The sequence below is a fragment of the Prionailurus viverrinus genome, chromosome B2 (assembly GCF_022837055.1).
Source record: "Prionailurus viverrinus isolate Anna chromosome B2, UM_Priviv_1.0, whole genome shotgun sequence".
Classification (NCBI taxonomy): domain Eukaryota; kingdom Metazoa; phylum Chordata; class Mammalia; order Carnivora; family Felidae; genus Prionailurus; species Prionailurus viverrinus.
In genome coordinates, this window is record NC_062565.1 from 147,313,296 (window position 1) to 147,335,090 (window position 21,795).

Consider the following 21,795-nt stretch of genomic DNA (forward strand, 5'->3'; position numbering starts at 1 on the left):
GTACTGAGTGACGCGGTAACAATCTTCCTGATCCTTACCATCTTGCCTCCAAAACTGGCAAACAAAATGGGCTCTGGGGGTAGTTGAAGATTGTACCACTTAAGCTTGACCCCCTATCTTAGTGCCTGGGTATAGTAGATGACCTAAATTTATTTTATGAGTGAATGAACTCCTATTTATACTTTCTTTTGGTTTGAATTTGAGCTGAAGACTGTAGTTTTTGATGGAACCTGCCTTTACTCTAGGAACATTGCAGTCAAAATTTTTCAACAACTAGCCTTGGAACTAAATTCACTAAATTATTTCATTGGGAAAGCATTACATATCTTAATAAATTCTTGCCTTTAAAACAGTTTGTAGTTGAATTAGGCACTTCCTGAAATCTGGTTCTCACCTACCATAGAACACTGTTTGTCCCCAGTCCAAAAACAATATCCCTGGCATGAACTTGGCCATCTGCATGCTTCATATTGGTGTGATAAGTTTTTCTTTATTATTTGATAAGGAATTGATTGAGCTTTAAAAAAAATGTATCTCTGTTGTATTCTTTGGGGTTAGAGGACAATGATTGCTTTGATATTCGTTTCTTGCCTTTTTATTTATGACATTGTATGAAAGCAGTATACATTTGCAATTTTAACAGATTAAAACAAAGGAGAAACCTAAAATTGTAACGTAATTAGAAACACGAAGGCTGAAAAGATCTCAGTATAAAACAGTAAAATTTTGGCATCATTCGTTTATTCCAGAAATGTGTGTGGCCAAGTGCTAGGCACCAGATACAAGAAAAGATGTAACCCTTGCCCTCACAGTACTGTTATACGGTAACAAGGGCCCGAACTGAGGCAGCGAAGTTGAAATAAAGAATAGGGGACAGGTTAAATAATGAAAACCTTTAAGATTTCTTAGTCTATTATATATGGAGGCTAAGAATGAGAGAGGGCTCTGGTAGTGGGACTATTCATTTAAAGTAGAGAACACAGGAGAAGATTTGGTAACAATATTGTAGAGGAACCAAGAGTAACAGATGAAAAACGTACTCTATTAACAGAAAAGAGTAATTAAAAGCCTCTGTAAACTTCGTTGTTCTCCACAGTGTAGGAAAATTGAACCAAGGTGGTATAAAAGTTATCACATTTGACTAATAAACTCTGCGCTAAGGAAAAAGAAAAAAAAGCTCACTTTAAGAGAGGAGTTAATAATTTTCAAATCGTATGTGAGGTGATAATATTTATGCAGCAAAACTTAAAAATCAAAGAGCCTTAGATAGTATTCATAATCCATGGTCAGAACTACATATTTAATCTTCTAGACTCATCTTCAGGGTTTGAAGTGACCCTTGTAAGCTCAGTTTTGACTCAAATCATCATATTCTTTTCTTTCTCTCCTTTTTAAAGTTATACATAGTTTTCATTGAAATACGTGGATCGAGTAATGATCGCATCAAGATTTTCATTCACATAAAAGGTTCAGTTAAGGTAAAAAAGGATGTATCCGATGATTGTTAAAGCTGTGATCCCAATGGGTAAAAGATAGATGAAGATACCGGAAAGGTAGGGTGTGGTTATGTAACAGTAGTAGAGTGATGGCATGTTTTGGGATAAGTGGAGAAGAAATGATAAAAACACAGTTTGGACTCTAAAAGTAAACTTGAATCTGAAGAGAGTTTTTGTAAACTTCATACCAAACACAGGGATGAGAAAACTAAATATGGGTTTCTGGTGTGTTGTAGGGTATATCGTTTAAGGTCTTTAGAAGAGAGGCATTATACTAACTAAGTGTCAGAATTCTGTGTTTAATCTAGGTGTAGGATTGGGACTACTTTTGTAACCTCTCACATATTAAATATTGATGACATGGTAACTGTCTCTCAAAAGTGTTATGAGGATTAAGTGACTTAATGCACGTGAAGTGCTAAGCATAGAAGCGCCCTCACACCAGAACACTCCGAATAAAACATACCTCAGCGTGTTCAATACCTGAGAAATGTTGAATGGCATCGTCATCGTACTCACGTTAATAACTTCCATGTTGAAATGGAAGGTGGAAATAACATTTGTTTTGTTTCTGTGACGTCACTGATTTTGTCATTTGGAATTTATCTTGAATCTCAGGATTATTTTTCTAGAAGCTAAAGAACAAGCGCTTTGGAAAACAAACGTTACTTAACCAATTAAAATAAGAATATGAAGGCAGTGAAAGCCAACAAGACAGTAATTTTGACAGTGTAAAGTCCAAACTCTTTTACAGGAGGCCCTGAGAAAAGTCCCTAACTACTTTTTAAGCCTTTATTTTTGCTGTTACCCTTATGTTTAGACACATAATTCACTGTTCTATAAAAAGTGGCAGGTACTTTTAATTTTTCTTCCCTGTAACGCCTTTCTCTTTTTCCTTCCCACAAAACATATCAAATCCTCCTCAACACATACTGTTGAGCTCAAGTGTTCTTCCTTCTGTGATTTTGTGTTCTGATTCCTAGAGACAGTTGTCCTCTCCACAGTGAGGATTTCAGAGCACAGTGCACCCACCCCGCACAGCCCTTATCACATGGTAGCCAGTGATGGACGTGTCTCATGCAGATCATCTCATGGAGTCAGAAAGTAGTACCTGGTCCTTGTTTTGTTTTTAAATCTATAGTGCCTCATGAAGTATATAGCACGTAGAAGAAGCTAATATTTATTCACATTGTTGGATAAATCAATTAAAAGTGTTCACAGAAATCATATAGTGGTTTTTTTCATTCTCATGGTAAAAATTACTAAAGAGTTATATGCAGCACAGGAACTCATATACACTTCAGAAATTGCTCAATTTTTATTTTAATTGGTAAAATAATGTTTTTCGAAGCACTTGTTATTTAGCTTCTAGAAAAACGATCATCTTAGTCACCTGAGTTTGTTTTGAGTGCTTTCAGCTTCTTTCCCAATTATATCTTATACTCAAAGGATGAAGATTTCGTGTAATTTAGGATATACAAATTTATGTGCCACAGTTTCATATTGTGGTTATTACCGGTTACTCCTCCCCCTCTTCACATCTCCTGGTGTAAGTGACTCTTCTTGCGGAGCATTGTGCCCCCAACAGAAGATGTTTATAAAGGTCTAATATATGACAGGTTTTATAAAAAAAGCTTCCTGTGATAATGACTGTGTAGCATAAGGAGACTTATTTGCTTATCTAGAATTAATATGAAGGTAGAAAAGGGATAAGACATTTCCATCTCCAAAAAGCACAAGACAACTTGGTATATTCAATCTGTTTTTTGTTTTTGATGTGAGTGTACGTGTGTTTTACACAATGCTGTCATTGATTTTCGCTGAACTTTTGTATCTCTGGCCAGAACCTATGGTTTGAATTGATGAATGAATATGGTTCTGACATGAATATTGGTTGGTTTCTTCATTTGCATTAATGAGTAGATGAATACGAAAATCGAAAAGACGCGTTGAAACTTCATTTGTTCATTCGTGACAAGAGCAACTTCTTTGCTGGGTTGGATAATGGTTTTTGAATCCTGGAAGAACATTGTGCTGTAGCACACTTTTGATTTAATCTGTATTATTAATTTCTCCTTAACTGCTATAAGTCTGGAGCCAATCAGTAGAACAGTAAATCAGACAACTTATCATTCTGTTATTTTAAAATAAAATCAGTTGTGCTACCAAATAACCATGCCTTTTCTTTCATTTTAACACACTTGCATAAGGTAGGCTTGACTACATTAGAGTTGGTACACTTTTTTTGTTATTTGCGAAGTGAAGGACTTCAACAAATACACATCTGCACTTGTGTTGTCTGCCTACTTTGTCACATATGAGACACAATGTAAGGTTGTCTGACTAAAATCACCTTATAAGTACCAAACACAATATTTATAAACAGATTATCAACCTGTTGTGCAGAAAGCAATCCAAAGAAGTACATGTTCTTTTTTAAATTGTTTTTACAAAGTTTTAAGCAGAAATTACTCTTTAACAGCTCCTAGAAGTGTTTCACTGAAATGCTTTTGGAAAGCCGTGTTTTGTTAGTTACCTGTTTTCATAGCGTGTCAGGACGATTTTATCTTTAATTGTAGATTTCTTGAAAGGTCAATGTAAAGATTTGCCGTAACACTTTGTTTTGTCATCACAAAAAATCTGAACATTTCTATTTAAAATGAAGTGAGGAGCAACTGATAGCATTAGACTGTGTTTGTCACCTCGTCTTTAGAAATTAACATGCCATTTAGCAGAAATATCATTGGTGAGCCACAGAGAAGGTACAGATTTAAAACAGTGGGGTTAATGAATGTCTTTTTTCCCTTCTTTCTTGCCCATTTTTGGCCTTTAAAGTTGCAGGTAACTCAGGCTGTTTGAAATGATTTTCTTTGAATGTGTTGTGACATTGTTTTAATTGAATGAAGCTGCAGAAGTAGCATGATAAATCAACACAGAATGAATTTTAATGCAAGGCAAACGATATTAACTCGGAAATTGGTTGCAGTAGACAAAGCAGCTGCTATGATTAATTTTTTCTTATTCTCCACTTACAGCATTTTGAGAAGGATGACCTTGACAGTTTCGATTGTGTTAGAATCCCAGTGGTGTGCACTTCAACACACTCGAGCTGTTGTCTCTTGATTCTTGGGCAGTAGAGATTGGTTCATTTTTCAGCTTAGGAAGATTTTGTTTTGCACGTGTGTTGGTTTTGACTGGTTTTGAGACTCTTTTTTTATTTAGATAATAATTGTATTACTTTGTTGTGGGAGAAGTCTCTGTAATCTTAACACTGTGGTTCTGGCAGAAAGGTGAAACGAGTAGAAGAGGATGGGCCGAGAAGGGTCTTCTAAGGGTTGGTGTCTTACACACTGCGTGCCAAGCAGTGTGACAAAGGCCACGCATCCAAAACTTCATGGATTCCTTGTTTGAGGGGCTAAATTACTCCCGTTTACGGTGTATTTTTCTAGACGTTCTTTTCCAAAGGCGTGTCTAGTATATGAGTTGCCTTGGGAGAGGATCTGTACAGAGCACAACCATCGCTGAGGGAGAGGAGAGCTGGTAAGACCACTTCTTTTAAAAAGCAGCCGAGGGGGGCGCCTGGGTGGCGCAGTCGGTTAAGCGTCCGACTTCAGCCAGGTCACGATCTCGCGGTCCGTGAGTTCGAGCCCCGCGTCAGGCTCTGGGCTGATGGCTCAGAGCCTGGAGCCTGTTTCCAATTCTGTGTCTCCCTCTCTCTCTGCCCCTCCGCCGTTCATGCTCTGTCTCTCTCTGTCCCAAAAATAAATAAATGTTGAAAAAAAAAAATTAAAAAAAAAAATAAATAAATAAAAAGCAGCCGAGGTAACAAACAGAGCAACAGCTTTTTCCCAGATTTCACGAGAGCAGCAAGCTTCTTTGTCCTCCTCCTCTTCCTTCTTTTTCTTCTTTTTCCTCAACCCTAGTATCTTTCACTCTTTACCACACAGCAGACCTCAGATATTTTATTGAGTTGACTTTGAAAATGAAAGCCTATTTTCTGTTGTACTGAAAAATACCGGAAGGAAACAAAATGTGGGAGATTGTCTCTGTTCAGGTTGTTTTGAAGGGCTGAAGGGGGTGAAGTTTTATAGAATCTGTCACTGTGTAAGCAGGTAGAGTTGGGAAGTGGCAGATGAGTAGGAGGAACGAAGAGAGGGCCAGGCCCGTCGACAGACTTTCTGTGGTATGTGCCTCGTTTCTCGTCCTCAGACCCTCATACTGATGCATTTTCACCTCATACTGCCTGAAGTTCAGTGAGTTCTAGATCTATTTAGATGAAAAGCAACATGTTTAACAGTGCCATAGACGTCTCTGTTTGTACGGGGTAACAGGGTAATTCAGACTAGCCAGTAAATTTGGAGCCAGTAATTCAGAGCATTTCCAGTAAAATAGGACACAGTACAAAATACATTTGCTTGAACACATCAGAGTCCCAGCAAGACTGAGGGCAGATAATTAAGGCTATAAGCCTGGCATTTACGGACCCCTCTCACTGGGTGTGTTTTCGGAATCTGGAGAAGGCAGCTGAGAGGCTCAACCTTGGGGGCAGGAGTTGGGGTCTGTAATCTATCCGCGCGTACTCCTCCACATCCTCAGTCTTTGCTTAGAGGAGAGGAGGGATGCTGATGGGAACGTGTTCTAGGAGTAAAAATGCACCAGAACTTCCCAAGTTCTCACAGGCAGTGCATGTCAGCATCAGGTTGCTTTAAGAAGTGATCTTGGATGGTGCTAGTGACAGTGGGTCCCTGGGAGAAGCTGATGTATACGCCTCCTGGCATAACCTTCTGAAAGAAGGCAACATCATTCTAGGCCTTCTTTCTGTAAGCCCTTTGGTAAGTCCAGTGTCTGGCATACACTAGCAAATAACCGAATCACAAGAAGGTAGGATGGCATTAACAAAACATGAGGAAACATCAAAATGATAAAAACAAATCCACAGGGACCTTTGGCATTAGAATTGTCAGACCTAGACTTTGCAAGAGCCATGCTTAGCATGTAGAAGGAGACCAAGGACAAGTTAGAGAAAATGGCAGAGAAATGGGAACTGGAAACGAAGAATTAAGCTGAAAAGATTAACTGGAATTAAACAGGTTTTCCAGAAGATTAGAAGCATTTGAAGATCGAATTAGTGAATTTGGAAGGTAGCTCAGAAGAAAATACTCAGCATGAAGAGGCAGAGAGAGAGAAAAACAGTGTGATAAATGAAAGAAAACCAGGGAGAAAGTCTAATGCATGTAATTGGGGTTTAGGAAAGAACGGCATAGAAGCAGTGTTTGAGAGGAGTGTGGCTTCAGATTTTCAGACCAAAGCAATAAAGTCACAGATGTATGAAACTGAACCGTAAAATGAAAACCATTCCTCGGTATGTGGTGGTAAAACTTCAGAAAACTAGTGCAGAAGAAATCATAAAAGTAGCAAAAGAAAAAAGAGGGAAAATGTTACTTTCAGAGGAGCCACAGTTAAGACTCAAGTAGCTCATTTTTCAGAAGCATAACAGGAAAAGGACACAAGGCAGAGAATCTTAAAGGTGTTGAAAGAAAATAACTGCCGAACTAGAATTCTGTACCCACCAAAAATCAGACCTGTTCAGATGAGGACACACCGAGAAACTAGGCTGCCAGAAGATGCTCACTAAAGGAAATGCATAAGGATGTTTTTTAGGAAGGAGAAAAGTGATCCTCAGGAAACAAGATACTTCAGAAAGGAATAAAGAGCAATGAAAATGGTAAATGTATGGGTGAATATAAATGCATATTATCTGTATAGAGTGAGAATCTGTTGACTTAAAAGTATACATAAGGTTTGAAAAACAGCTAATGGCATATAAACTGGATTGAAATAAGTGAAGTGAAATAGGCTGGGGTCCTTGCGTTGTATTGGAAAAGGGTGAAAGTACAAAATAACATTAGTGTTTGATAATTTGGTGATGCATGTTTGGGGTAAACAAGCATGTAACAGAGGCTAATAGAAAGGAAAAATAAAATGAGAAAACACGTTCATTTGCATCTGTGTCCCTGCTCAGCCCCGCCCCACCCCACCCCGAAGGAAGACGAAAAAATAAAAAGGAATATAAAAGAGGTCATGCGTGTACGAAGCACTTAGTAAGATGCTAGGTATAAATCACATACTGTAAATGGGCTGTTAGTAAAAATCCAAAATTTACAAGAGTGGGTGAAGAAACAACTCATCTAGATGCTTTTTGTAAAAAGGCCTGTGTAATATAAGGCTAACAAAAGATTGAAAATAATCAGATCAAGAAAGATACACTATGAAAAACTAAACAAGAAAAAATTTTTTACCTCTGAATATCAGGCTTAGTGGCAGAAGGTATTATTGGAGATAGAGGGGCCACTTCATAATGACAAAAGGCTGTAATAATTTAAATTTGTATATATCAAATAACACAGCCTCTAAACATATAAAACCAAAATGGACAGAACTACAAGGAGGAATAGACAAAAAGTAAATCATGGAGGAATTCCTTTTTTTTTTTTTTTTTTTTGAACACCCATGGAATGTTTAGAAAAATTGACCAAATGCTATGCTGCCAAGTCTGAACAAACAGTGCAGGACTGATATGCTGCACAGTATGTTTTCTGATTATCATGTAGAAGTTAGAAATCCGTAACAGATAATTAGGAAATCTCATGTTTGAGATAAGAAAAACATTTAAATATTCAGTAGCTATTATTTGACTTGAATGATAATGGAAATACTGTATATCAAAACTTTAGGTTGCGGCTAAAGCCAGTTTAGAGGACTACTTGAAAGCTTTAAAAATATATCTATGTTAGGAAAGAAGAAGGTGCAGTAAGCTAAGAATCCATTTCAGAAAGCTGAGAAAACAGATTAAACCCAGAGGAAGTAGAAGGAAGGAGGTCATAAAGCCAAGAGTAGAAATCAATTAAATACAAGGAACCACCCAAGGAAGAGAGTCCTTGTATCAGATGGCTCTTGTGACATTGTAATAAGCTACCCCAGCAACTTATGTTAAAGCCACTGTCATTTATTTAGCTCCTCCTTGTTTCTCTTCTGCAGGCTGGGCCTTGAGGAAGGGTTCAGAGCAGTTCTTCTGGTCTGCATCTGTAGTCACCTGTAGGTCAGCTAGGCGGTTTTGCTTCTATCAGTCGTCTGGCTATGGGCTGGGACACTGATGGTGACAGGGTCGCTTGTCTTTCATTCTCCTTCTCCTGTAGGTTAGTCTGAGCTTGTTTACGTGGGAATAATAGTGTTCTAAGAGAGTAAATGCACATTAGACTGAGGTTTAGGTTTTTAGCATGAAAGTCATTCTTTCCTCTATGTTGTACTGGAAAAGCAAGTCGCAGTGCTAGCCCAGAGTCGAGGGGTGCGAGGAACTGAGTTTACACTGCAGATGGCGTAGATATCTTTAGAGGCTAAAGGGTAATTGTGGCCATTTAAAAAAAACATGTATTTCTTTCGTTTTTTGGAGAGCACGAGCAGGGGAGGGGCAGAAAGAGGAGGACAGAGGATGTGAAGTGGGCTGTGCACTGACTGGTCGGCTGACGGCAGAGAGCCTGTTGTGGGGCTCGAATTCCTAAACCGCAAGATCATGATCTGAGCCAGAGTCGGGCATTCAGCTGACTGAGCCACCAAGGTGCCCCTGTGGCCATTTTTTAAAGCCAGTCTATCCCAGTCAGCGAAAGCAAAGATCAATTTTTTTTTTTAATTTTTTTTTTTCAACGTTTATTTATTTTTGGGACAGAGAGAGACAGAGCATGAACGGGGGAGGGGCAGAGAGAGAGGGAGACACAGAATCGGAAACAGGCTCCAGGCTCCGAGCCATCAGCCCAGAGCCTGACGCGGGGCTCGAACTCACGGACCGCGAGATCGTGACCTGGCTGAAGTCGGACGCTTAACCGACTGCGCCACCCAGTCGCCCCAAGATCAATTTTTTGAAAAGCCTGGAAGATTGGTAAGAAGGAAGACATAGCTAACTGGTCAGGAGTGATCACGATAGATCCTGTAGGTATTGAGAAGAAAATTAGACGTGAGCTTTACATCAGGAAATTCGAAAGTTTAAACAACATGGGCATATTTCGAGGTAAATACAAGTTACCACAATTGACATATGAAAGGTAGAAAATCTGAATTAACTGAATCCATAATTTAAAACCTTGCTCAGAGAAAAACACTAGGCCCAGGTTGTTTCACCATTGATTTACTATTTGAGGAATAAATAACATGTCTTCTACAAGGCCATCCAGAGAGTAGAAAAGGAGGGAATAGGAATACATCTCAACACATTTTGAGGCCAGAATAACCTTGATGATAACCAAAACCCACGAAGCATATCATGAGAAGGGAATGTTAGAAACCAATTCCATTTATGGATGTAAATTTTAAAAAATCAGAGTGCTAGCAAACTGAACCTAACAACTTATTAAAAGGGTAATGCATCAAGATCAACTTGAGTTTATTTTAAGCATGTGAAGGTTGTTGAACATTTGATAATTGATTATAATCCATTGCACTAACAGAATTAAAGAGGAATATAGGGTTGTCTCAATAGATGGTAAAGAAATGTGATAAATTTAAACATCCACTCATGATGGGGAAAAAAAAACAAAAAAACAAAAAAACTTCATGGGGCGCCTGAGTGGCTCAGTGCGTTGAACATCTGACTCTTGATTTCAGCTCAGGTCACGATCTCATAGTTTGTGGGATGGAGCCCTGTGTCGGACTCTGTGCTGAGCGTGGAGCCTGCTTAAGATTCTGTCTGTCTGTCTCGCTGTCTTTCTCACTCTCCTCCTTTGCCCCTCCCCCTGCTCTTTCTCTCTTCTCAAAATAAATATTAAAAAAAAAAACAACTTCAGCAAACTAGGGAATAGAGGGATATTTTGTTAATCTGGTAAAGTGTACCTACAAAAAGTCTGCAGATTTCTTCAGACTTTATGGTGAACCATTGAAAACTTTATTTTTGAAATCTGGAACAAGAAAAGGATGATAGACTCTTCTTTGGCTTTGAACTCAAGTTGTATTGGCCAGTGCCATATGGTTGGAGAGGGTATGTAACAGTCACTGTTCACAGGTGATAGGTTTGTTTGTCTAAAGAATCCAAAAGTACCTACAGAAAAAGGATGAGAATTGACAATGAAGAAAAAAAGCTACCGGATAGAAGATTTAATATAGAAAAATCAAGTATGTGTTCATATTATAAGAAACAAAAATGAAAAAACATATACAGTAGCAAAATTGAACTCCCAAATATCTAGGAATAAGTCTGATAAAAATGAGTAAAGTCACAGTAAAAAAAAAAAAAAGCCTTATGTTCTTGAGAGAAATTCAAGAAGACTTGACCAAATGAAGAAATTATAATGTGCTCATGATTTTGACGCCTCTGTTATAATATCTCAATTAAAGGTATTGCCAGTAATATTTCAGAAATTGACCAACTGGTTTTAAAATCTGTATGGACAGAGAAAGACAGATACCATATGTTTTCACTCCTATGTGGATCCTGAGAAACTTAACAGAAGACCATGGGGGAGGGGAAGGGGGGAAAAAAAGGGTTAGAGAGGGAGCCAAAACATAAGAGACTTAAAAACTGAGAACAGGGGCGCCTGGGTGGTGCAGTCGGTTAAGCATCCGACTTCAGCCAGGTCACGATCTCGCGGTCCGTGAGTTCGAGCCCCGCGTCGGGCTCTGGGCTGATGGCTCAGAGCCTGGAGCCTGTTTCCGATTCTGTGTCTCCCTCTCTCTCTGCCCCTCCCCTGTTCATGCTCTGTCTCTCTCTGTCCCAAAAATAAATAAATGTTGAAAAAAAAAATTAAAAAAAAAAAAAAAAAACTGAGAACAAACTGAGGGTTGATGAGGGGTGGGAGGGAGGAGAGGGTGGGTGAGGGGTATTGAGGAGGGCACCTGTTGGGATGAGCACTGGGTGTTGTATGGAAACCAATTTGACAATAAATTTCATATTAAAAAATAAATAAAATCTGTATGGAAACACAAAGGGCAATAGCCTAGATACTCTTAGGAGCAAGGTGGACTGTACTGTGTATCAAGATTTATTATAAAATTACAATACATAATATAGTGTTGGTTTGTTTTTTTTTAATACAGTATGAATTTTCTTTTCTTTTCTTTTCTTTTTTTAAGTAGGCTCCACACCAAGTATGGAGTCCAATGCAGGCCTTGAATTTCATAACACTGGACTGGAGCTGAGATCAAGAGTCGAATTCTTAATTGACTGGGCCACCTGGGTGCCCCAGTACAGTGTGATAGTAAAGCAAGGATAAACAAATAGATTAATAAAATAGAGAACTCAGAAATAGACCCAAGTATATATAGATATTATTTATGAGAATGATGGCACTATAGACTAATTGGAAAAGGATAGTCTTTTCAAGAAAATGTGCTAGAACAATTGGGTGTCCATGTGAGGTAAAGAGAAAAAGCTGTACCATCACAGACATTAATTCCTGGTAACTGTGGGCATAAATGTGAAAGAACAATAAAGCTTCTAAAAGTTAATACAGAAGGATATTTTGATGATCTTAGGATGGGGAAAGACCTCACTAACCATGAAAAGAAGACTGATCACTTGAGCTACATTAAAATGAATTCAGTCCGGTTAAATTTAGTTATACAACACCATTAAAGACCAAGGAGGCAAGCCACAGGATGGGAAAAGGTATTTGCTATAAATGTAACCACAAAGTAGAAATTGATTAATAAAATGAAAAAACGCAATAGAAAAATAGTCTAGAAACTTCAAGTGTGCATCAAAAAAAAGTATAGACAATAAAAGCATTGTCCATAGATTTGGACAATAAACATAAAAAAAAAAAAAAAAAAACCTTTCCTAGTAATCAGGAGAATGCTAATTCAGATACTCAGCAAATGCACCAGAATGGCTAAAATAAAAAACATTGGTAATAAGAAGTGCTATAGAGGAAATGGATCAAAACAAATTCTTCTTCTCTTCTTTTGGGAATATGAATGTATGCAGTCCTTTTAGAAAATAGTTTAGGACTATGTAATAAAGGAGTTCTTTTTGGATATTATCTTCTTTACCAAAAGTCTTTTCCCTCAAGGAGTGCTCCCTTGTCCTATTTCTTTATTTGGTACTATCTGTTTCATGTTAGCCTTCTCCAGTCTTTTTGGAACCTGCTTTGTCTATTCTTAACTGAAGTATGAAGCACTGAACATTTGAATTAGGAGCTTACATGTTCATGAACTGGCTCCCCCACTGCAAGCTTCAGTTGGAAGTGATCACCTGAAGTGTCAACCTTTAGGAAGGTAGCCACATGTTGTTCTTGGAGACAAAGTTTACAAAAACCTGCAAGTTAGATCCCTGTTTGTTGTTGTTCTGCATATCATCTCCATCTTCTCTTTCTGGTTTTCTGCAGAGCTCTGTGTCTGAGTGTTAATTAAGTTTCTCTGGAGTTCTGTAAGGCAGATTTGCTATGGATCATATCCCCTTCTATGGACATTCTAAGCTGAGTATTTGATTGAGGGCCTGAGGTTTCCGAAAGTGAGTTTGTAGTGGACTTGGTAAGGCTGCTCGTCGTCCACTATGTGCCAGACCTTGTATCGAACCTTTTATATGTATCGTGTTGTGCACACATCTGCTCCTCGATGCAGCTCTGCTAGATGGCGTCCTCCCCATTATGTAATTGAGGCTTATTTGATGGGACTTTCAAATTCCTAGTTATTGTTACTTAGTATTGCAGCTTGGGTACCAGTTGGGATGTATGTGCTTTTGGAGTTTTTAAAACAATCACTGTATAGTTCTTGAGTTTCTTCAAATCGGAGATGCGTTGTGAAAATGGGTGGCGACGGGTTGATGTTGACGAAAGGGGTAGATGAAGTACTATACGCCAAGGAACTAGGAAAGAATAAGGGGTTTTATTTCGATATGAAGGCACATTTCAGAATTGGGGATCTTGTAGAGCTAGATTAAGTGCTTCCAGGATCAGTCTGTGAGTCTTAACTTGGGGTAGAAAAGGTTTATCAAAATGCCCTGATGGAAGGGGGCTTTCTCCCAGCTGTCTTTGCTTTGTATTTCACTTGTAAGATGTGGCAGTGTTAGTGAGCAGCTTAGTGAGAGAACGTGAAAAGCCACAGGAGTACAGAAGATTGAAGAAGTGCCTTAGCTTCCTGAGCCCTTAGAGCAGTGAATGCTCCATATCACTTGTATGTAATGATCTACTAATAGTAGGATCAAATGCAAGAGAAAAGTAGGAAGCTGTAAACATAAGAATTGGTACTTATTTGACTAAATAAATAAATACAAACCACTGTGGGTTTTGTGGAATTGATGCTATTCATGTTTGGGGTTTTTTTTTTGTCTTCCATGCAGTTGACATGTGAATGAGGAAATTTTACTTTTCATTATTCCGAGACCATCTGTGCTTCCCATTGGCTTTTGTACCAGAAGTTTCTGTGTGTGTGGGGGGAGTTTCTAGTGAGGGATGGCAATTATTTATACAGTTATCTTTATCACTGTCCTATTTATTAAGGCTCCTGTCAAAACTAGTATAAGTTAAAGTTAGAAATGAAAAAAAAAATAAGGGTACAGACATAAAATTGTGCATACAATATTATATACTCTCAAGACTGAAATCCTAAGGGGTGCCTGGGTGGCTCAATCAGTTAAGCATTGACTTTGGCTCAGGTCATGATCTCCCGGCTCGTGGGTTCGAGGCCCGCATCAGGCAGGCTCTGTGCTAACAGCTCAGAGCCTGGAGCCTGCTTCAGATTCTGTCTCCCTCTCTCTCTCTGTCCCTCTCCCACTGGCGTGCATTCTTTCTCTCTCTCTCTCTCTCTCTGTCTCTCTCTCTCTCTCTCTTTCTCAAAGTAAATAAACATTAAAAAAAACATTTAAAAAAAGACTGAAATAGTACAGGGTGGAACCCAAATTTGGCCATCGCTGTTATGGCAGCCACCCCAAAACTGCAACTCTCTCTAAATAGTTGCTTTGGAGAAAGTATTACTTTTCTTGTTAGATAAATGAGAGCAGAATTTTTCCCAAGAATCTCTGTAAAAAATGCAATCACTATTTAACATGATGTACAACTCCCTGAATGCCGACATTACAGAGTTTTGTAGAAGGCATTTGTATTCATGGGTGACATCTAAGAGTTTGTCAAACTTTTTAATATACTGTACTCTGGTTTAAATGACATGTTGATGGACAGTTTAGTATAGCACCTGTTTACATAGATCGTGTTGTTCCTAATTTATAATTTGTGTTAATACATATGAAACTTCCTTGCTGAACAATGAGCTCTTATAATTATACCCTTAAACTGTGCTAGAAATTCATAAGTACTCTAAGGCTTTATTTCATCTTAGTATTAAAAATATTTAACTTGAGGGACGCCTGGGTGGCTCAGTTGGTGGAGCGTCTGACCTGGGCTCAGGTCGTGATCTCACGGTTCATGGGTTCGAGGGCCTCCCCCCAAACACACACACACGTCGGGCTCTGTGCTGACAGATCAGAGCCTGGAGCCTGTTTCGGATTCTGTGTCTCCTTCTCCCCCTCTCCTTCCCTGTGTGCGTGTGTATGAGCCCTTGCTAGCTCTCTATCAAAAATAAATAAGCTTAAAAAAAATTTTTTTTTAAAATATTTAACTTGACAAAGTAAAAATGTATTTTAAAATAATTGTAAGAGGTATAAATTCAAGCAAGTGAATAATACATGGTGACTTTTTTTTTCTTTCCAGTTTAATTTTGTTGGAAGAATCCTTGGACCTAGAGGACTTACTGCTAAACAACTTGAAGCAGAAACAGGATGTAAAATAATGGTCCGAGGCAAAGGCTCAATGAGGGATAAAAAGAAGGTAAGTCCAAGGGGGCAAGTCTTTATGTGATAATATAACTTATATTTTTGCATTAAAGTACCCAGATCTTTCGTGCGTAAAGCACTGAAAATCATTTCATATCTTAAACCTTTGAACTTTTTAAAGGGGTTGTCACAATTTTTTCTTGTGGATTATCATGAGTTTTCATTTAGCCAACTAAGATATCACTCAAGCCATCATGTTAACTTACTTTGGTATCTATAGTTGAAAAGCTGCCACATTGGAAATCAGTCACATTGTGATGTTATATATATAAAGACACATCATTAAAAGTTAAAAAAAAATCTAAAATGCTTCTTTTGATGAGATTTAAGTGAATGATGAAGTGATCTCCCAGATCGCTGGGAGAGCTACTAAACAGAAAAAGAAAGCTATAAGTAACTATATGATACTCATTTTGGTTTTCACCAACATTTTGTGTTGATTGTAGGTTTATTTGACATTTTACTTTAAAGTATATTATTCCTGTTTTCTGTTTTTTGGGTATTTTTCCTTTTCTCCTTCCACCTCTTGTTCTGCTAGTTTAATTAATGAATACCTGACTATCTACTTTAAATACTATTTTTAGGAAGGTTTTCTGTTATCCAATGAAACTATTAGTCTGGGTACTTTTGAATGTCTGTTTAAAAAAATGTTTTACTGATTTTTTTTAAAAAAATAACATTTTTAAAACATTCCACATATAAGCGAAATCACATGGTACTTGTCTTTGACTTTTTTCACTTAGTAAATATCTTCTAGGTCCATTCATCCGTGAAACTAATGTAAGACTATATGAGAATTATATTCAGTTTAAAAGGAAGAAAACCCTGATCCGATTGCCAAATACTAAATGTACTGTTGTGGAGGGTATTATTTTTTAAATATATTGCCTTGAAAGGACTCTCAAGTGATAGGCCTGTAGTCAGATTATGTTGGAGTATGTGCATTGAGCCACTTTGTGAAGCTTAAGGAACAAACACCAGATTTACGAGATATTCTGACTTCATTCTGATGTGCTGCTTTTCTGACCTGCCACCTCGTTTCATTTAGTCTCCCACTACCTGAATGCGTGGGAATCCTTGACTCTCCTTGGAGACAAATAATTACTTCATAGTTAAGTTGGGGGTGGGTGAAGTCCTCAATAATACTGATTATCTTTAAATTTTATTATATGTAACTGTTCTTGTCAGCTGAGTTTACAGATACTTTGAGGCAATTGTGTGAATTCTCCTTCAGAATATTTAAATGTTGTATTTAAAATAGTTTTCTGTGTTACAATCTCCAACAACACTTCAGCATATTTTTAGTTAGCTGAGTTGCAATCTTATATTGCCATGCAGTTTGGTTTTCCGTGTTTGCACTTACCGTTGTATTGGCTTTGGCATTATTAAGCAATGCTAATTTAAGACGCATGGAACAATAAAACGAAATCGACAGTTGATAGACAAATAAATCTTTACCAAAAGATTAGTGTACCTATCAGTTGAACAAGTTATTCTATGAATATGTGAAAAAATGTGTTTGCCCCTGTCCTGCCTCTGTTAATTCCCTACTAAGGGCCCTCCCCTTCTCCACTCATACACACAGAGACACCAAGGGTTCGAGCTTGGAAATTGTGTAATGAGACATCATGAATTCTATTTTTGATTCAGGTTGAAATTTTAGAACATATTCTGCTATTTTTGGCAGGAGAACAAAATGGTTAAGCAACTGAGCTTTGTGACCAGATTGCTTAGGTTCAAGTCTTGGTTCTATCCGTTAATAGCTTTGTGACCTTGGACAAATTACTTAATCTCCTCATGCTGTATAAAAATGGGAGTAGTAATAAGGTGATTGTGAGGATTAAATTAGTTGTAAAGCACTTAGAACAGTGTTTCGGATCATAGTAAGTGATCGATTAATGTTAATGATTGTTCTTAATAAATGTTATCTTAACACCATTAAGGTAGTGCCCCTTATTCATAGCTGGTACATCCTGAGACCCCCTTTGGAGCCTGAAAACACAGATGGTACTGAACCCTATATATATTCTGCCTTTTCCTGTACATACATACTGATGATAAGTTTAATTTATAAATTAGGCACAGAAGGGTATTAACAATAACTAATGGAACAATTATAACAAGATATTATAATAAAAGTCTTGTGAATGTGGTCTCTCTCCCTCTCTCTTACAGTATCTTATTATACTGTGCTCACCATTTTGCTGTTGTGATATGATAAAATGCCTACGTGATGAGATGAAGTGAGGTGAATGATGTAGAGATTGTGACGTTAGGCTACTATAGATCTTCTGATGATGAGATAGATAAAAGGAGGATCATCTGCTTCCTGACTTCGGTTGCCCCGTGGATAGCTGAAGGGGCCGAAAGCAAAGCTGCAGATAAGGGGAGACGGCTGTAGTTGGATAGTGCATTTTTAAGCTTAAACTCTTATGTTGCATCAAGGTGGAAGGAATGCCACATTTTTTTAAGCTTTGGAAATGACAGATACTTCTTTGTAGTTTTGTAACCTTTGAGTATCCCATATTCTCATGGCTTTTCTGTTCTTTTTCCTCTGGTGGTTGGTGCATCCATATTCTGCATCGTCCACATTCTTAACCACAAGTAGAAGCAGTTTCCATATTTTATTTATTTTTAATCTGTACTGTTGGCTACCAAAATAAAAAAAAAAGCTTATAGATTACACATAATGAATGCAAGGATAACAATAATAAAGGCACCAAAAAAATTTGGCTCCAGGTTATTATTTTAGTTTTATTAAAATGGTGCAGATGAACATACTTGAAATTAGTTTGAATGACTACCATATATTTGATACTGGTATGTGAAGCCTGTGGAGAACTTATGCACGGATTTATAATACCAGGAGTATCTTCTATAATTTTAATGTAAATCTACGTATAATTAATTGTTAACCAAATCATTTTGGTTTATACAGTAGTTACTGTATTCCTTTAGCTCTTAAAAAAAATGTTAATAAAAGTAAAGTCAAAATGGAAAGTGCTGTCATTTATTGCTTGGCTATTATTTTGAGAAAATCTGACAAACAGATGGAGACAAAAAGTAGTATTGATGTAATACCCCTTTGTACTAGGCTGATTGAGGTGTATTTCAGGTGTTTCAAAGGGAAAGCCATTTGGCTTTAAGCTTTTCTGCAGAGTTACCAATTTATATAAAAGCTGAGAAAGCTAGAAAATTTTAATTTACTGGTTGCCTAAAATATGATGGAAATGCTGTTTGCTGATCTACATCCTTCACTAGACTGGTAAACTCAGTGAAGGCAAAACATATCTTTTATGGAATACGTCCCTGGTGTTTGATGAGCACCTTGGTACAGAGTAGGACCTGGAAAAAAAAAAAATCTGAGAAAGGAATGAATGTTTAGTTTAGGTAATAAATGAAAGGCATAGATGTCCCCCCACCCCCACCCCCGACCCCACCACGTCCCCGTAAAAGAATTTGTAAATAGAGAAAATTGTAAACCCCATGTGCTTTTAAGTTTTGGGGCAAGATCAGCAGTACCGTATCATCTAAGCTGCCGGTTTTAAGCAAGGGAGTGAATATGCCACTTTAATTTTTATTCTCTTGGATTGGTGTTATTGACAGGAATTCAAGTTATTCACAGGAATAACAGCATTGAGTTTCGCGTGTAAATACCCAGTGGAATGGTCCTGGGTAAACCTCATGGGACCTAAGAGCAGGCACTGTGGTGAGACTTCATGAGAGACGGTGACCAAAGCTTGGAAAACTTGTCTGTTTCAGCCAGCATAGGGCAGTGCTTGTCTGTGGCAAGCCAGCTGTACCTCTGTCTCTGATTGAATGTATGGTGTCAGCAAGTGGAAACCACTAGTTTTATGGAAGTTCTTGGGATTTACACAATATCAAGCATTATTCTCGGTATTTTACATGCATTTGTTTTAATTAATCTGAGGTTTCCCCCCCATAACTTCTACTTGTAAGTTTATTATTTTTTCTATCATTTTAATTTGTTTTACATTGTTGTGTTAGTTTGGGGTATATAGCATAGTGGTTCAGCAATACTGTAACATCACCATGTGCTCATTACAGCAAATGCACTCCATAACCCTGATCCCCTGTTTAACCCAGTCCCCCACACCTCTCAGCTCTCTGGTAATGATCAATTTGTTTTCTGTAGTTAAGAGTCAGGTTCTTGGTTGCTCTCTCTCTTTTTCTCTTTGCTTGTTTGTTTTGTTTCTTAAATTCCATGTATGAGTGAAATTCTATGGTATTTTTCTTTTTCTGACTGATTTTTTTTTGCTTCCCATTATTGTCTTTAGCTCCATCCATGTCATTGCAAATGGCAAATTTTCATTCTTTTTTATGTCTGAATGATATTCCGTTATGCGTACATATATACACACACATTATATAAAGTATATATTATGTGTGTGTATTGACACCATATCTTATTTTATCCATTCACCAATCAGTGGACACTTGGGTTGCTTCCATAATTTGGCTGTTATAAATGATGCTACTGTAAACATAGGGGTGAATGTATCCCTTTGAAATAGTGTTTTTGTGTTCTTTGGGTTAGTACTCAGTAGTGAGATTGCTGGACCATAGGGTAGTTCTATTTTTAAGTTTTTGAGGGACCCCTATACTGTTTCCACAACTGCTGCAGCAGTTTGCATTCCCAGCATGAGTGCAAGATGGTTCTTTTTTGTCACATCCTTGCCAACACCCATTGTTTCCTGTGTTGTTGATTTTAGCCATTCTCACAGGTGTGAGGTGATCTGAGTTTTATTGTTCCTATTTTGTAGATGAGGAAATTGAGGCTCAGGGAGGTTGAATAATTTACCAAAGGTCACATGCCAAAAAGTGGCAGTCCAGACTCAACCCACAGCCTGTATTCTATCCTGTAGTGTACTTCTTCCTAGTTAGGAGCCATTTCTGAGGGCAATAGCAGCTTCAGAAATAGTAGAATTCAAATATTGAGTACTTCTACGTGTTGACTGTGAAGTTAATATGAATATATTTTGTGAAACTTCTAATCTTTTTGGTTTTTTCCTCAGGGATAATCTATTTTGAAATTTTGTTTTTATGTATCATTCCCCTGATTTTCAGAAACTCTTTAGGAAGGATTTAATCCCATTTTCTGGTAGAAAACTATATAGTTGAGCATATTAGAAGTATTAAAGAAGTAACTTTTGGAAAAGAAAGTGACTTTTGGTAGTTTTCCCATTGATGTTGCAGAGGAGCCATGTGGAGAGCCCTGGGAAAAAATGTTTTTATGTTAGAGGGAATGGGTTCACCTTCAAACAACAGAGGTGGCAGTCAGCTGGTTTCCAGTGTAGCAGATGAAAACATGTAAGTCATTAAAAAAGAAGAGTGTTTTGTGCATAATTAGGTACTTGATATATTATTGTGGAGTGATCGTTATTAAAGTGGTAAATGAAGTTCACCTTTGGGAGTCTTTGTGAGTGGTCATTGTAGGTGACACTCTGGAAATTTGTCTCGTCAACATCCATTAGCTGTTCACTGGGAGCTTCCCTGTCATAAACAGGTGGGCACTGGGTAGCCATGCTTGTGTTTCTGTTTCCCACTCCCACCCCTTAGCCAGAAATGTTGATGAGTGAAATGTCTACAGTTGATCAAAGCCAGGTTAGTTGAATATTGTCTATTCTGGGAATTTCCATTGAGATTCTCGTTAGAGCTCTTTGCTTGAAATGAAAGGATGTGCCCTTAAGGGATCAGATGGCCGTTCTCGGGCTGCTAGTAACTGTGACCAGATGGCATCAACTGCTTTTGCAGTCTGTGCGGTGTCTTACTCAGATCCTGCAGAACTCCAGAAGATAGTTTAACTCTTCTCACAGGATTAGAGGCCGAAAGAGGTGAAGTAACCTCTGCAGTCCCCCCTTTGTAACCGATGACTGCGGTAATTATGAACGCGTATCGCACTGGACATTCACATTGAACTACGCAAATCATTCTCCTCAGAGTATAGGTTTTGAATTTAAAATCTGATCAATCTGCAGTAAATTTTCACTTTTTTAATTTTGTTTTTAACTTTTATTTACCAAATATATTTGACCATAGTCTTGTTTTTAAGAGATGTTCCTATAACTGCTTGGGGCTCTGCACTGTTTTATGGAACATGATTTATGGAATGTTGTTAGAGAGGCGTATTGTATAGTTGTAAACGTAAGTAGAATTTCATAACATTTTTACATTCTTTTCATATACATTATAAATTTTTCTGTTGTCTCTACTTTATTTCTTATGGTTAACATATATTTTAATTACTTAGTTAATATATGATATTTTTGGAAAGGTTTAAAGGTACAGATAGTCTTGAAAAAAAATTAAAGGCACCTGGTTCTGTCCATCTGGAGACCACCCTGTGGACAGTGTGGGCACATCTTGTAGATCATTCTTCATGCAGTTACATACACGTTCACATGTGTTCTAGAACATGAATCATATTAGACGTGATGCTTCATAATTAGCATTTTCTTCAGCAACTCC

The 21,795-nt window shown here is 37.7% G+C and overlaps 1 protein-coding gene across 6 annotated transcripts in view; it reads left to right on the forward strand.

Annotated features, from left to right (window-relative positions):
- Positions 1-21,795, forward strand: part of QKI (QKI, KH domain containing RNA binding) — a 155,231-nt gene that overhangs the window by 45,901 nt on the left and 87,535 nt on the right. For all 6 annotated transcript variants that reach the window (XR_007152048.1, XR_007152049.1, XR_007152047.1 and 3 more), the window contains exon 3: positions 15,185-15,301. Coding sequence is in view for 3 of the 6 variants with exons in the window: in XM_047857932.1 (XP_047713888.1) it covers positions 15,185-15,301 (117 nt within the window). In the remaining 3 variants the exon portion in view is untranslated. The remainder of the gene's footprint in view (positions 1-15,184; positions 15,302-21,795) is intronic.